This window comes from Typha angustifolia, chromosome 6 (assembly GCF_048772165.1).
Source record: "Typha angustifolia cultivar Huaian chromosome 6, ASM4877216v1, whole genome shotgun sequence".
Classification (NCBI taxonomy): Eukaryota; Viridiplantae; Streptophyta; class Magnoliopsida; order Poales; family Typhaceae; genus Typha; species Typha angustifolia.
In genome coordinates this window covers 7,606,784-7,622,806 of record NC_133244.1, presented here as the reverse complement: position 1 = coordinate 7,622,806, position 16,023 = coordinate 7,606,784, and the positions used below count along the sequence as shown (strand labels likewise).

Here is a 16,023-nt window from a genome sequence, read left to right as displayed (position 1 = left end):
GTTATATATTATTTATACAGATTAATTTCTCTAATTTTATATATTTGACATATAAAAAAATTATTTGTCGTAAAACTCTTAATAATTTTGTATTAATTATATCTAAATAAAATATTATAATTATTTTAAATTTAATTAATATTCGTTTAACATCTGATCCGTTAACCGAAAATTATCCGTATCTGTTTAATTAGGATATGGTTTTAAATTTTACTATCCGTTTAATATCTATATCCGAATCGATTTCCGAATCCGTATCCGAATCCGTATCCGAACTAAAAGTATGAATCCGGATATATATAGATTGAACACTATGAGATCCTTTTATCAGATCCGATTTACCCCTACCGGCAAGTTAAGATTTCAACACGAGTAGAAATCTAGGCCGTCCAGGTCATCCGCTATGCCACCTCGCTCACGCCCTCACTCTGACGTGTATTTTGTCGCATTCGCATGCCTTTCCTGATGCAATTGAAGCCCGAAATTATAATTTAATTAACTTCTATCTTCTTCTTTTGTTCTTTAAAAGGCAAAGTGGGTCCCATCTGCCAAGCGGGAGATATATAAGCTTTGGGAGGGTAGAGATGGGAGGAACTCACGGTGACGGTGGCGACGGATCGCGTGCGCCGAAGAGGAGCAAGGTAACGGCGGAGATGGAAATGAAGGAGGAGGAGAAGGTGGTGGTGGTGGAAAGGAGGGCGTACGCGAGGGCGGGGCTTCTCGGGAACCCTAGCGATGTCTACTTCGGGAAGACGATCTCATTCTTAATCGAGAATTTCTGGGCCTCCGTCAAGCTCCAGCCGTCGAGGGATCTCGTGATCCAGCCGCACGCCAAGCATGATCTCGTCGCGTTCGATTCGATCCACCAGCTGGTTATCGTCTCTCTGTGCTTCTCTCTTATTTCCGATCTTTTGATTTATCGTTTGTGTTATTCAGTTGAATTATACTGCATTTTGTGGGATCTATTTATTTCTTCGCTTTGGAGATTAGTTGGAAGCCGAAATGTTGAGTCTTGATGCTGAATTCTCGTAATTTCGCCTTTTGGACTACAAGAATATGGAATGTGAACATAACATGATTTTTTGTTTTTTTTCTGTTTTTGTTTTTGCTGAAGTTAGACTGTTTTCCGTTTAATTTTATTTTCTGATCATGTAATTTCACGTGAAATGCTGTTTTATGATTTGGTCGATTCTCTGATACATTTGCAGATTAGAAAATTGAAATTTTTGGTAGATCAGGATATAGGAAATCTTATTACGTAATATGTCCAATTTTGGATGACTAGCAAGGGTTTGAGCGTCAGGTGAAGAGGATTTGTCAGAAGCTATTTGCTAATAAAATCGGGCCTTTAACAGGGCAAGAACTCCCTCAGAGCGGGGAAAAAAATTCAGGGGAAGAACTCCCTCAGAGGGGGAATAAAAATTCAGGGGAAGAACGGAGTTAGCTAATATAATGCAAAAAAGTCGTTTTTTTTTCCTTCTGGAATATGCATACTATGTGGTGGCTAGTAAGAATTAGAAGTTTGTACATCTATGATTTTATATAAATGAGCATTTATAAACAGGCAGTTTATGAACAAAGAATGAAAGTTTGGTAGCTTTATAATTTGTACATATTTGTGTGGTAAAGAATTTATCAAACTCCTAGCTGTGAGTAGAGATGGACAGAGAATAGAAAAAATCCTGAAGAGTGAAGATAACTGATACTTCAACTCATATTTCATGTTAGTTATACTTTATATGAGCAATATTGTGAGCTTTAGACCGTCAGTGGAATTAAAAGTTGTTTTTTCTTTCCTACTTTTAAGTTTATAATGAAACATGCTAGAAAATGGAACTTTATATGTTTGCTTATTTTAATGTAAGATTGTATAATAAATAATATTTTATTTCTGTAGTTTTTTTTATTTGTTTTATGTGAATAATTTTGCTTGTCCTGATAATTGCTGTGTAGAGTCATCACTCTTATTCCAGGTCTGACATATGGTTATGATTGTAATTTCTTAGGTTAATCGTTTGCAAAGTGAAGGATATTATGGAGGTGTTCGCTTGCTAATGGCAATCTGTAAGGTTTTCTACAAGCACTGCACAGAAAATAAAATCGAGTTAAAAGCGGGAAACTTCACCTTATCGTATGATACTAATATACCTCGGCAGGTGAAGCTTTGGACCTCTAATATATTGTTCTAAAATACTCTTACACCTTTTGTCAGGCACCATATGATGTTTTTTCTTTTGTGCGGTACTCAATATCTACTTCCTTATGCACAACTTTGACTCTGCATATCTCTTGCTGAGAGTACCAGTGGCAATCATAAGCTATTTAAAGTTCAAGAGCATAAATTATAGAACTAGTAAATTTTCTTTTCCTGAATATGTAAATTTGCATGATTGTTTCTTTTCTGCTATGTCAATGTATATAAATAATATTTTTGCAATAATAGAATCACATTTTGGCCAATTGTCATCCTTTTTTCTTTTCAATCTTGGAGTGGTACATTTATATTTCTTTTAATATACTAATTTGTTGAAAATTGAAATATTTCTTCATCAAGTTGGTTGAAGGAATATTTATTCAAGATTTGACTTTGTACTATGTCTAAGAAAGCACAAGTAGTTTGCTATTGAAACATGCATACTATATGTTTATGATTAAAGTTTCATGCTCTCTTGAAACTTCAGACAGGGCTGTCTGGTTCCAGTGCTATCGTTTGTGCTGCGTTAAACTGCCTCCTTGATTTCTATGATGTTCGAGACCTTATAAAAGTTGAAATCAGGCCCAACCTGATTCTTAGTGCAGAAATGGAACTTGGTATTGTTGCTGGTCTCCAAGATAGAGTAGCGCAGGTCTATGGAGGCCTTGTTTACATGGTATGGAACATTAAACACTGAAGATTTTAAAGATGAGCAATTTTCATCACACATACTAAATAATTTTATTTATGTCTTTTGTGTTCATTTTTGTTTGCTCAGAAGATACAACTTCCTGTATACTTACTGCCCCACTGTGAATTAGGGTAACTAACCATTCCTTTTAAGGTTGGCTTTCAGGATTTTAGCAATGAGTATATGGATAAATTGGGGCATGGCATGTATCGACAAATGGATATCACTCTTCTTCCTCCTCTCCATCTCATATATGCTGAGAATCCAAGCGATTCCGGGAAGGTTGGTCTTACGTATTTAATATTTATAAATGTTTCTTTCTTGATAGAGAAAGTAAAGTGTTCCTTCTATCAAATCTATAAGTCATGATAGCTGTTATTATTAAATGTATAATCTACATTGTTGGTTTTTTACCTAATAGTTTAAATTTTTAGGTTAACTGGTTATTTAATATAGTTTTAAGAGTAGTATTCTTTTATTTGTCCATGTGCAATGTATGTGGTTGCGTATAAAGAGATATATTAAAAGTATGATGTACATTGCTAGTTCATTATCTAACACGTAAGTTTTTGAATCAACTTGTTATCTAACATATATGCATTAGATACATATCTTCGTCAAGATAGTGACCCATTGGTGTTTAGCCTACTGTAATATTAAGGGAAAATTAAAAAAGTTGCAGTCTTTGCACTCAGCAATTCATGGTCTTGAAATGCTTGAACATAAACAGTCTTGGAGACGCTATTTCGATGACTTAGAACCTGTTCTAGTGTGGCACATTTTGCAAGCCTTAACCACCACAAAGAGTGAAATCCCCAGTACAGTGTGCTGTTTACATGAAGCTATACTTACTTGCTAGGATATGGGTTATGTTTATGACTAATTGCTTTTCTCATCTACCTAATATATAGGTTCACAGCTCTGTCCGGCAGCGCTGGCTAGATGGTGATAAATGTGTAATATCGTCAATGGAAGAAGTGGCTCAGCTAGCACTGGAGGGTCAGAAGGTTATATTGGAAAAGAATTATGCAGAACTAGCGAAGCTAATGAACCGCAACTTCAACCTTCGAAGGCAAGTGAACAATGATTGACTCCAAAAGATAATAAGGATCTTGTTTTACCTTTATGTCTTTTCTTTGCTTCTGAAGTATGGCTATCTAGTCAAAAAATTTCAATTTCACATCTCTAATTCTTTCTAAAGGGTATGTCTTGGAACCAATTCTAGATCGAACACAATTGATTTCATACAGAAAATAATGAAATTCATCTAATCTTATTTTCTTTTGGAATGAGATGGGAGTTCATTTCACTATGTTCGTTGTTTTTTTATTATATGCATGAGCTTCAATAAGAATGTAATAGACCAAGGTTAGTTTTGAGATTTGGAAAAAATTAACTTGAGCGGCAATTGAGTTCTCCATCCAAATTCGATCTCAAATTATTAAATTTCATTACATACACTAGAATTCATCCAAATCCATTAAATTCAATTGAAATTTCATCACTTAAAAGTTCCAAACAACATATTTGGTGAAACTAGAATTCCAAGTCACGAGTTCCATATTTAACGATTCCAGATATACTGCATGCTAGGGATTAAGGGTAAAATAAATTATCTAATCGTTTAATGGTACTTGCATCAATCATATGCTCTGGTTCTTATACTTATGAGGTTGCCTAACTAGGGCAGCTCTTTTTATGTAGGCCGTCTAAGGTGATGCCAGATGCATGTGCTTATGCTGTACTATGGCAGATCCGTTTCTTTTTATAAGTTTATCATGCCCCATTCACTTGTAGGGGAATTCCTTCAAGTTTCACCTTAAATGCTGTAGTCGTGCAGAATAATCTGTATTATGATTACGAGATGTCCGACATCTATCTTTATTGTTCATACTTGGTGTTACAAATCCATGAACTTATGAAGTCAATTTCTAGTTAGTAGCAAAATTTGGCATCAAATATGGAATATCATGCCCTGCTGGTCTTCATATAGGACGCCTGCATCTTGCCAGCATGATACATGTCAGTGGCCATAAACCTACAACCACATCAGTTTTAAGTAGAATGAACACAAATTTCTTTTTATTCTTCTTTTTACAAGTCCTCTATGTTTTTATGCTTGGCATATTATGCAGCTACTTTGTTTTTGCTTCTTTTTTTCCCCAGTATGAACTAGTTGTTTTACTAGAAAATGCTCGTACATCTCTAGTCTTTTTTGACAGAATCTATTTTCTCTGTTGAGGTCCAAGAATTAGTAGAAAGCTCTCTCTTTCTCTCTCTGCTCATATTTTTCTTTCTTGGCCAGACGGATGTTTGGGGATGATGTCCTTGGGTCTCTAAACATAAAGATGGTTGAGGTGGCCAGGAGCGTCGGCGCTGCATCAAAGTTTACCGGCAGTGGAGGAGCTGTTCTTGCCTTTTGCCCTGAAGGCCCTGCTCAAGCTAAGCTCCTCGAGGATGCCTGCCATGAGGCTGGTTTTTCTATACGACAGATCGCCGTCGTTCCTTCTCTTCTGACTAATGAGGACCTGAAAACATTATCTAGCTCATAAAATTATGTATGATCAATCCTGTTACTCCTCTTGTTATTTCTTGTGGAAAACTCCATGAGATGTGGAGCTATTAATTTATTTGCTATACCATTAAGGAAAATTATGTGAGCTTGATGGCTTTCTGATATCCTTCTGTGTGTTGAAGCTTCCAAGGCTGTTGTGTATTGTATCCATAGTTATATCAGGCAATAGTTGGAAAAAATAGGTGAGAGAATTAAACGAATTTTTTATTTAATTTGTAGAATGAGATATATGGATGACGAGACTACGAGAGATAATATTTTTAAATTCTAAATATAAAATTATAATTTGATTTATATGTGAATAATTTTTTTAAAAAAATAAAAATCCTAACTCTACGATCTCGCCTTTATACAAGCTTTTGTTCATAATAAGCGACTCGTGGCAAAATTGAGAATAAAGTTCCGAAAATTGTCGCGCGGAGGTTCAAAATTTCAGGAAACCGGCCGAAACACATCGAACCCTCCCCGATCCCGCTTAGTTGCCCCGTCACCAATCCGAGGCATCTCCACTCGACCCACTAAGAGCCGTCCATCTCTTCAGAACCAACGGCAGATGCACCTGGTCCAATCGCTCCTCCTCCTCACTCCCACTCTTATAAATACCTCTAAATCGCCCCCAATCTTACTATCTCTATCAAATCTCTCCAATTTCCCAATCCAAGGTAGCAAGGCATCATCATTCTATCAGCCCCGTCTCTAGGGTTCCACTCGTTTCTGATCGTCTCTTACGTAGATCTCCGCTGCTGCAGGTATCGTCCTTTTCCTCGTTTGATCCGTAGGGAAGGAGGCGATGTCGGGCCGCGGTAAGGGAGGCAAGGGTCTCGGGAAGGGCGGCGCGAAGCGGCACCGGAAGGTCCTCCGCGACAACATCCAGGGGATTACGAAGCCGGCGATCCGGCGGTTGGCGAGGAGGGGAGGGGTGAAGCGCATCAGCGGCTTGATCTACGAGGAGACGCGCGGCGTGCTCAAGATCTTCCTGGAGAACGTGATCCGCGACGCCGTCACCTACACCGAGCACGCGCGCCGCAAGACCGTCACCGCCATGGACGTCGTCTACGCCCTCAAGCGCCAGGGGAGGACGCTCTACGGGTTCGGCGGCTAAGCTCCTCCCTCCTGCAAAAGTCTTGCTGTCAAGAAAAGAAAAACCGGGGGGGAAAAAAAACTAAAGAGAGAAATCGGCGATGGTTGTTGTGGTGTGGCTTTAGGTGTTAATTTTGTCCCTTCTAAGATAATTTAGTGTTGTTTTCACCTGCGACTTGTAGTTGGCGGAAATTATAGTATGAGCTAGAAATGGCCCCAAAAGTGAAAAGTCGTTCAATTAAAATCTTTTAAAAAAGAGAGGCAATTCTGATACTAAAAAGAGGAGTAACTTCGCATATAGACATTGAGTTGGTATTTAATAATTTTTTATTTCGTTAAAATATTATTTACATTGTTTGGATTCTGTTTTGTTTGTTGTGTTGTAAAAGTAATCTATAGCGTACGGAGATAGTTATCAATAAAAATACATATTATTCTTAAATTCGGACACGACAATGCTGCTGCCAAGTTTTTTTTTTTTAAAAAAAAATTAAAAAAAAGCTCGACTTCTGCAATCCCAACGATCGTCAAAAAGAAATAAAAAAAAGAATCCACTGTAACTGCCACATTTCGTTGCCTCGTTATCATTTAGGTGGTTGGTAGAATGCGTGATCGCACGTGATCGCAATCTAGAGCGAAAAAAAAGGGACGAAAACGACAAAGAGCAGGCACCGCCTTCGCACACACCACGCCTTCCTCGTAAAGCGTGCACTCAAGTCCTCTTTTTTAACAAGCTGGTGTCCGGTCAACGAAGGCGACATCCCCGAAGAAACGAAACAAACGAACCAAAACCTTAAGAAGAAGGGGACGCTTCTCATCTGGTGAGCTTACCGCTCTGCTCCTCTCTGCTACCTCCGCCGTCCACCCCGGATCACAACAGTACGATGACGAACCCTTATTCTCACCTTTGGGAGATGTCGTACCACATATTTTAGTCGAAGCTTTCGTCTCGAGCAATAGTAGCTACCAACTTAACTAAAATCTCAAATTAGTATAAGAGTAGAAATGTCAAAGTATTTTTATTACGTATTAATATCTCATGCTAAATTAACGATTGAATTAGGAAGATAGGATAGGCATGAAGTGTACGACATGTCAGTTTAACTCCCCTAATCTCCTAATTAGGGGGGCAAATGGGCAAGAATTGGAGGGTAATATCGTCATAATATTTACCTCATATATTTAAGTAAGCTCACGGAACTACCTTATAAATGCCCGGGGTCCAAAGGCCAAACTGGGCCATAAAGGCATATACCAATATCCAATCGCCGTAGCTGCCCCAATTCCGCGCCTCCCACCTCCGATACCGACGTCGAAGAGAATAGAAAGTGCGAATAAAAGCATCACGAGCTTGATTCTTCTCCCGCTCCCTCCTGAGCTCACACTCTCTCTCTCTCTCTCTCGGATCTCGAGGTGAGTCCTCGCATCTCTGTAGCTCTTCCATTTCCCCGTCTCTTTCTTGTCGATATCGTCAAGAATTGGTCGACGACCACCTGTTCTGTGGGTCTTATTTGAGTCTTGATCGACTTATCGATTGCCTCCGCAGTTGTTGAGTGCCCGGAGCTTCAATCTTTCCTCAAGATTTTACAAGAAGGTCGCTCTTGATGTGAAGGTTAGAGTGTTTGAGGGGGTCTTTTTTTCTGCTAGGGTTTCTTGATCTTGTTACTTGAATCTCCCGAGGAGTAGATAAAGATCATTCTTTTAAGTTCTCGATCAAGAGATTTCAAGAATCGGGGCCGCAATGCGCTGAATCGATTAAATTTTGTTCCATTTTGGCAGATATTGCTGCGGGAGTTGCTGATCGTGGGGTCTGATTTCTTTTCTTGTGTTGATTCTTTGGTTGCATGTTTGCGTTTTGGTTCATTTCTTGGAGATACTAAGTAACGATTAGGCCTTGGAGGAAGAAAGATGAACGTGGTTGGAAAAGTGGGAAGCCTCATCTCGCAAGGGGTTTACTCTGTTGCAACCCCGTTCCACCCCTTCGGCGGTGCCGTTGATGTCATTGTCGTTGAGCAGCAAGATGGAACTTATCGGAGCACACCGTGGTACGTGCGGTTTGGGAAGTTCCAAGGTGTTCTCAAAGGTGCGGAGAAGATAGTCACTATCTCCGTAAATGGCGTAGATGCTGATTTCCACATGTATCTTGATAACTCGGGGCAGGCCTATTTTATGAGGGAGGTTGTTTCCGGGAATAAGAATGATGAGGACAGTGGTCAAGCTGTAAGTGAGTCGAGACCTATGGAATCGAGTCAAGAGAAAAATGTCGACGCTAATGCTGATGATCCTCAGAATAGTTACGATGATAGCAAGGGTTTGATGGAGAACTCTGAGCAGTCTTACAGATTTCAAGAAGAGCAAGATTCTCCAGAGGATTCAGCCGGATCATCGGGGTTTAGTTCATATCACTATGAAAGCTTAAATGAGGTGGAGGATCTGGTCAAGCAATCCAATGGTGCCAACTCAGAAATGGTGTTAGTCAGTGTAGATGGGCATGTTCTCACTGCGCCACTCTCATCAACTGAAGCAAACACTGAAAATGTGCAACTTAACACTCCTCAGTTCCACCTGGGTCCTGGAGAAAGCTCTGATGGAGGCTTCAGCGGCAGTGGAGATACGTGGGAAGCCCGTTTATTTGCTGAATTGGATGTCTCCATAGAGAAGAATACATATGGTTCAAGAGAAGAATCAGATAGCCCAAAGGATCACAATGAGGTTACAGTTTATGATGAAGAGGATCACAGCATTAGCAATGTTGAGATCGAGTCAGAGGATGTTGGTGGTCTGAGTAAAAATGATACATTCAAAAGTTGTTTGGATTTGATGTTGCATAATGAGGATGCATATTCAGGAGATGCAAGTTCTCTCTCCCCAGAGCATTCTCAAAGGAGAAACTCTGAACAATCTCCAGAAATTTCTTCTCTCAGAGAAAGAGAACTGGAGGAACAAACACTAAGGATTGATTCTAACTTCAAGAATGATTCAATAGAACGCGTAGACAGTGAAGTGGAAGATTTTAAACAGGGTGCATCTGTTGACATTAACCAGGAAAAAGAGTCTGCTAATTTAGTTTTTCAAGAATCTGATTTGTCTTGCAACAGGAGGTTAATGACCAAGAATGGGGAAACTGAGGTTCCTGGAATAGAGAATGAGTCTGCTGGCTTTTCGGGACAATCTGATTCATCTTTTGGTGGGAGGTCCATGACCGAGAACAGAGAGTCTGAGGCTCCTGGAATAGAGACTGAGGAATCTGGTGTTTTATCAGGCAACTCAGGAAGTAATGACATGGAAAGGTTGGAAAGTATTCCAGAGAGCTCCATGGTTGAAGAGGAATGCAACCAAACAGATAGTCCTGGAATAGATAGGAGAGCACCTGACTTCGGTGAGTGCATGTATTGACAGGAAGATGTTTTTACTTTCAATATTTTATCTCTGACTATCATTTTTATACCTTTACAGGTTTTGAGATTTCACTTTGTGGTAACTTGCTACGTCCGAGTATGGGCCGTAGATCTGCTGAGGAAACCTTTGATGCCCATCGTATTTCTGAGGAGGAATTTAAGTCATCTGGACCGTCCATTATTAAAGATACAAATCTCATTGTTAGAGTTGAAGACAAGTATTTGCCATGGGATAAAGCTGCTCATGTTGTTCTTGGGAAGGTAGTCTTTGGTCAAATCTTCTCAATTGAACCAAAGGATGCTATCCCTGTTGAACATGAGGAAACCTCACATATCAGAGAAGAGACACCTGGAATGTCACCTTCTTTCAGCAGCAGATGGAGGCTTTGGCCTAATCCATTTAGGAGATCTAGGTCCCTTCAGCACAGTAACAGTAACTCATCAAGCGAGGAGCTTTTTGTTGATTCAGAATCTGTGCTGCAGAGTCCAACAGCTGAACAAACTCCACAGGGTAATAAAAATCAATCTCCACGAAAGCAATTTATGCGGACAAATATTCCAACTAATGAGGAGATGGCATCGTTACATCTGAAGGAAGGTCAGAATATGATAGCATTCAGTTTCTGTACCAGAGTTCTTGGGAAACAAAAGGTTTGCTAGCATGTCATTGGATGATCTTAGTGGGTGCTTCTATCATTAAATATACATCCGTTATATTACACTCCTGTCACAGGTTGATGCGCACATCTATCTTTGGAAATGGAATGCTCGAATAGTCATATCTGATGTTGATGGAACCATTACCAAGTAAGTTTCATCTTCTAAATCACATTTTTAATCACCTAATTTAGTAGTCGGTATCATGGTGGAGTGGGTCACACTTATAGTACGAGGAAGCGTTTTCTGCCATTTCTAATTTGCTTCATGAACACAAGATGCATGCCAGCAAGGTATGCAGAAGTCAAAACACCATACTATTATTTTAAATAGCAAGGATAAACAAGAGATCCATAATAGGGAAATATAATCTTGACATGCAATACCTTTCGCCTCATTTACAAATCTATTTACTGGGTGTGATACTTCTATGTTAAAAGTAAAATTTGGCAATTAAAAGAAACTGAGCAGTAGGCTTTAAAATGAATTTTCTACACTTTTCCCTTTAGTAAAATTTCACTGTGTTATTTATCACAGATGCATAGATTTTGGCACTTCTTGATCAGTTTGGGCATATACAATTAATTGGAAGACCCTATCTAAAGTAATTTGGTATATATGTTTCCCAAACAAGATCTCTGAATCCATCCATAACAGTTAGATTTAAGTGTTCTAGGGAAATCTTTTTTATCAATGTTTCAATGGATTAAATTGATTTGGCAAAGGAGGGATTTCTTCATCTGGAATTAAATCTTGAGGAATCCTTCAGAGTTGAAGCTCCAATATCTTATGTTGCATATCTTGTGGTAGAGTGATGATTCATCTGCAGGTTGGCATCATTAGCGAGCACTTAGGACTGGTTTTCATCCTCACTGATGGTGCAAATATATTTTTCTATAAGATCATGTTATGCATACTGTTATATTGTTCCATGTGCATTACATGTTTCAATTTTTCAATCCACTTTTAGATTAAGCAGTAAGAGCACCTTGTCTTGCATATTTTAGGTCTGATGTCTTAGGGCAGTTTATGCCTCTGGTTGGAAGAGATTGGACTCAGTCTGGAGTAGCTCGACTTTTTTGTGCAATAAAGGTATAATGTGCAGTTCTCAATTGTCGATATTCTCAATATCTGTCATGGTTTTTCAGTGCCTTTTAGCAAAAAATTTCCTTAGATTGCAAAGTGCAACTGTTGTGAGCCAGTATCTGATTATATGATCTGTTTTTCCTAGGAAGAAAACCATATATGTTTCTATGATCTGTTTATATAATGCAATAGGGAAAAAGGCTTAAACTTTTGGGAAAGGGAAATATACTTTAGTCAAGGTCATAAATTTTCAATATTTATTAAGCCTCCTCTCAAAACTCCCTTAATTCAATTATTTTACATGTAAGACAAGATCAATTCAAGTTTGAGATATATAGTCATCCAGGTAAACTGACATATGCTGCATACTTTGACATGGAAGTTCTTGTAAGTAACTGTAGGCTTTTGTGCTACCAAAAAGTTGTAGCCATTTGCTCTTATTTTAAATATCCTCTTTTCTGGGTAGATATGGAATTCTTCTAGTATAATTTGCCTTGTGGATATAGAAGATAGGCATATGCAAAATTCATCATTTTAGTGAACTTGTGTTCAATCACCTGAATAGTTAAATTTATATAAAATAAGAAATCCCAAGACTAGAGAAGGAAGATGGCTTTAAATAGATCCATAGCTAGCAAAATAAAATGACTAAACATGAATCCGTACCTCTTGGCAAGGTTATACTCCTTGTGCTTTCTGGTGAAGAAATATTTTCTTTATTCTGGTACGGATATGCTAGATATTTGGTGATCATCACTTATAAAGTCTTGTGCTTTCTGGTAAAAAAAAAAAGTCCTCTTAGTCTTTGAATTTAGTGTATTGTTCCAACTTTCCAGTATCATTGTATAGCTTTTGCTTTACCTAGAGTTATTTTGATGACCCAGTAAAATAGTGTTAACAATACAGTGATTGTGGAGTCAAGGGCTCAATAGTTCTCCCTATGATAGGAGGGAGATTTTATTTGTTTCTATGAGATTATATCGAGCTACTTCTAGTTGAAGCATCTTTTTAAAGCTATCTTTGAATTTCAATTCATTTCTGAGATATTACCACCTCCTTTTTTTTTTATTTGAAGTGTCTTCTTTTCCTAGATTTCTTTCATGAATACAGAAAAGTTCTTTAGTTTGAAGATTGTGCTACTGGTGCTAGGATTTAATAGTCTTTGCTGTATAAACTTGCCAATGAGCCCCTTTCTTGTTTAATCAGGAAAATGGTTATCAACTATTGTTCCTGAGTGCCAGAGCTATAGTTCAGGCGTATCTCACGAGAAGCTTTCTTGTCAACCTGAAACAGGTAGCAGATTCCTTCAGTAGTCTTGTTCCCTCTATTGATGTGCTTAGTTTCTTGAGGAGTTTCCGAGATAAAACGACTCAGATCTTTCAATTTCAATAACCAAAAGTAGTATTTACTGGTCTTGTTGCAAATGACAAAACTTTGGAAGGAAGCGAAAAGATTGAATGATCACATTCTCAGTCTAGATGTGGTCGCTGTTGAGAATAATATGTTTGTCTTGGAAAAATTAAAATGTTTAAATTCTTTCAGGATGGAAAAGCACTGCCTAACGGACCTGTTGTCATCTCACCAGATGGCTTGTTTCCATCACTCTACAGAGAAGGTATTGGCTTATTTCCGACTAGCTCTTTAGTTAGCCTCGACATGCAGCTCTATAATTGAACTGCTTGCAACTTTCTTTTTTTCCATTTTATTCCAGGAATGAATGAAGTAATATGCTCAACTCAGATTTCTACATTGAAAGAACCTGAATTGAGCACAGCAACAATGCATACATTATAGGCAGCTTGGGTCTTTTTGTCTGGATTAAATGCCTACTTATCTCTTTACCTGTCTTAACTATTTGTTCTTCTCTGCCACCAAAAATGTAGGTCTAAAGTACAGAAAGAATAAGATAAAAACTTTTGTTATAGGTTTCTATCAAACATGTAGTTGTAATTGTTAATTCATTAACTGCTTCAAAAACTTAAGCTGTTAGAGAACGATATTTTTTATATGTATATTCTAACACTCCTCTCACTTCAAGGCTTGAGACATTTTGAAAGATTCAAAAAGTTTAAACTTAAATTGATGGATTTATATTTTAGACAAAAATGAGTCTGATAAGATTTGAACTCAGAAACTCTATTCTGATACTATGTTCTAATAATAGTGAGTTTTACATTTTATATTCTAACAAGCAAGTGATAAGACAAAAGCTTGTGCAACATATGTATACATGTTACTTGTCCAAGAATCAGCAAAGAAAGGTGTCAGAGAAAATTACCTGACAGTAATAAGCTGATTTGGAGTGCCACATCGTATAAAGATTCTGTACACACTTTATGCAAATTAAAGAAGTTCTATATACAACCTATCCCATAAAAATTATAATGGATGCTAATTTTTGGTAGAGGTGGTCAGAAGCTGTCTTGCAAAGCTGCTTGTCAGGAATTTGAGATTGAACTACTACTCTATTGCCTCAGGAGAACTCATAAATAACCACAAAATCTTCCATCAGGGAGCAACTCAAAGTTTTGTTATTGATGTTTTTTAACATGCTAAATTAAAGTACTACACTTAAAGGGAAAATTATACTTTATTGTACAAAGTGTTTGACTAATATATTCTGCCGTTGTCGTAATCTTCTGCAATCGATGATGTTGCATGTGTTCTTATTGCTGAAGCCTGAAAGTACAAGCAGAATGGATTTTGTTATGGATTCTGCTCAGTTCCTAACGAAGTTTATTTTTATGGCAGTTATACGTAGAGCTCCTCATGAGTTCAAGATTGCATGTTTAGAGGTAATTTCTTCCAATGCCATTTGAAATATTTATTGAACTGAACATATTCTTAATCAGTATTTGGTTTAAATTGCATGGGGAATTACATATTAGCAGACATATTGTCTGTTAACTGGTTTTTGCACTCTGCTTCTGAATTTATCTCGTGGTCAGTCTACAATATAATGGGTATTTCATACCCCATCATGCTTTGCTGGTAAATCATGACTGGCAGTTAGTTTTCTTAAATGTAAAATAAAAGGTAAATATTTAAAAAGTTTGGTAAAAATCTGGTCATCCGTTTTTGGACACCATATGATTTGCGAACATTCTGAATGAGCCGGAGAAAATGGTGCTACATATAATATAGTAAAAAGTGGGCCTAAGCAAGTTTTGTCTCAAAAAGGTACTTGCACATTATCATCCTTGTACAAACATTCGGGAATCTTTAACTACCCTTAGTTCCAATTGCATGTTTAGTGTTTGAACTTTATTGAAGTCCAAGAGTCTGTTATTGATTATTGTGCGATAGTGAACCGATTGTTGCCTTATTTTCTTCTTTTTCCCTTTTGGCGTATAAGTAGGCAGGTGCCATAACAGTGAATTTTTTTGGGCTTGGCTTTGATGGGACCTTCCATATTGCGGGTTTCATTTTGACAGGATATTAGAGCACTTTTTCCTTCTGATTACAACCCATTCTATGCCGGTTTTGGGAACAGAGACACTGATGAGCTTAGCTACAGAAAGATTGGAATTCCAAAAGGAAAGATATTCATCATTAACCCAAAGGTATTACCGTAGAGGTTAATTCCATAATACATAGCTTGTATGCAGTTATCTTAAAATCTTTGATGGCAGGGTGAAGTGGCAATCAATCATAATGTTGATGTGAAGTCGTATACCTCCCTCCATACCCTTGTCAATGACATGTTCCCACCGACATCTTTGGTTGAGCAGGTTTGTACTCATTCATAGTTGGGACTTTATTGCGGAGCTTAGAACTTCCTGTCTTGCACTTTGAGGATAAATTAACAGGCTTACCTCTTATCTCCGGGCTATTCTTTATATTTTTTATCAGAATAAAGCTCTCTGTACATTAAATATCACATGCGGGAAAAGAAGTACATTTCCAGAAGTTAAAGAGCTGGGCCAGATGATTTGTTGCTATTTATTGATCTTTGCTGGCATACTTTGCAGGAGGATTTTAACTCTTGGAACTACTGGAAGATGCCGTTGCCAAACATCGAATGCTAGTAGCATAAGCAGTATGTAGCTTCAATCCTATACGGCAAGCAGCAGAACTTATAGATCCACTGTTGTTAGCATTCATTGGGGGTGGGGTAATTCTTTCTTTTCGCCTATCAATTTGGGTTTTGTACTCTTAATTCTTTGGTTGCTTCAAGGGACCGTTCAATCTGCAAATTAATAGTCCTTAGAGGGACACCCTTTTTGTTTTTCGGTGGTTGATAGCTGTATATTTGGTCATGGAAACAAACGCACCAATTGAAAGAGTATATACACAAAATATCCTTTTCTCCTCATTTTCTTTGACTACTAAATAGTACCTT

General features: G+C 37.9%; 3 protein-coding genes across 4 annotated transcripts; all 3 read left to right on the top strand.

Moving 5' to 3' along the window:
* The first annotated feature begins 569 nt into the window (after positions 1-569).
* On the top strand, positions 570-5,545 carry LOC140761334 (glucuronokinase 1-like). Its single transcript, XM_073098612.1, has 6 exons — positions 570-872; positions 2,007-2,156; positions 2,682-2,870; positions 3,051-3,167; positions 3,797-3,957; positions 5,191-5,545. Exons 1-6 carry the CDS (start codon positions 585-587, stop codon positions 5,435-5,437), a joined length of 1,152 nt encoding a protein of 383 aa, XP_072954713.1. The 5' UTR covers positions 570-584; the 3' UTR covers positions 5,438-5,545.
* Positions 5,546-6,030: 485 nt separating this feature from the next.
* On the top strand, positions 6,031-6,708 carry LOC140761335 (histone H4). Its single transcript, XM_073098613.1, has 2 exons — positions 6,031-6,122; positions 6,210-6,708. Exon 2 carries the CDS (start codon positions 6,251-6,253, stop codon positions 6,560-6,562), a length of 312 nt encoding a protein of 103 aa, XP_072954714.1. The 5' UTR covers positions 6,031-6,122; positions 6,210-6,250; the 3' UTR covers positions 6,563-6,708.
* Positions 6,709-7,768: 1,060 nt separating this feature from the next.
* On the top strand, positions 7,769-16,006 carry LOC140761772 (phosphatidate phosphatase PAH1). Of its 2 annotated transcripts, XM_073099241.1 has the most exons (12): positions 7,769-7,953; positions 8,087-8,152; positions 8,320-9,919; positions 9,997-10,589; positions 10,672-10,745; positions 11,603-11,687; positions 12,888-12,974; positions 13,224-13,296; positions 14,433-14,476; positions 15,116-15,244; positions 15,314-15,412; positions 15,653-16,006. In XM_073099241.1, the coding sequence occupies exons 3-12, from the start codon at positions 8,449-8,451 to the stop codon at positions 15,707-15,709; spliced, it is 2,712 nt and encodes a 903-aa protein (XP_072955342.1). In that variant the 5' UTR covers positions 7,769-7,953; positions 8,087-8,152; positions 8,320-8,448; the 3' UTR covers positions 15,710-16,006. The 2 variants fall into 2 exon arrangements, with proteins under 2 accessions (XP_072955342.1, XP_072955343.1); XM_073099242.1 differs by lacking the exons at positions 14,433-14,476; positions 15,116-15,244; positions 15,314-15,412; positions 15,653-16,006 and adding an exon at positions 13,393-14,426.
* Positions 16,007-16,023: the final 17 nt, after the last annotated feature.

What these genes read in the sequence shown, in the direction of transcription:
- LOC140761334 (XM_073098612.1), top strand. Translation starts at nt 585, where the DNA reads ATGGGAGGAACTCACGGTGACGGTGGCGACGGATCGCGTGCGCCGAAG. An exon ending in ATCCAAGCGATTCCGGGAAG is followed by an intron (nt 3,168 to 3,796) that starts GTTGGTCTTACG and finishes CCTAATATATAG; the next exon opens with GTTCACAGCTCTGTCCGGCA. An exon ending in CGCAACTTCAACCTTCGAAG is followed by an intron (nt 3,958 to 5,190) that starts GCAAGTGAACAA and finishes TTTCTTGGCCAG; the next exon opens with ACGGATGTTTGGGGATGATG.
- LOC140761335 (XM_073098613.1), top strand. Translation starts at nt 6,251, where the DNA reads ATGTCGGGCCGCGGTAAGGGAGGCAAGGGTCTCGGGAAGGGCGGCGCG.
- LOC140761772 (XM_073099241.1), top strand. Translation starts at nt 8,449, where the DNA reads ATGAACGTGGTTGGAAAAGTGGGAAGCCTCATCTCGCAAGGGGTTTAC. An exon ending in GTTGATGGAACCATTACCAA is followed by an intron (nt 10,746 to 11,602) that starts GTAAGTTTCATC and finishes TGCATATTTTAG; the next exon opens with GTCTGATGTCTTAGGGCAGT. An exon ending in TCAAGATTGCATGTTTAGAG is followed by an intron (nt 14,477 to 15,115) that starts GTAATTTCTTCC and finishes TCATTTTGACAG; the next exon opens with GATATTAGAGCACTTTTTCC.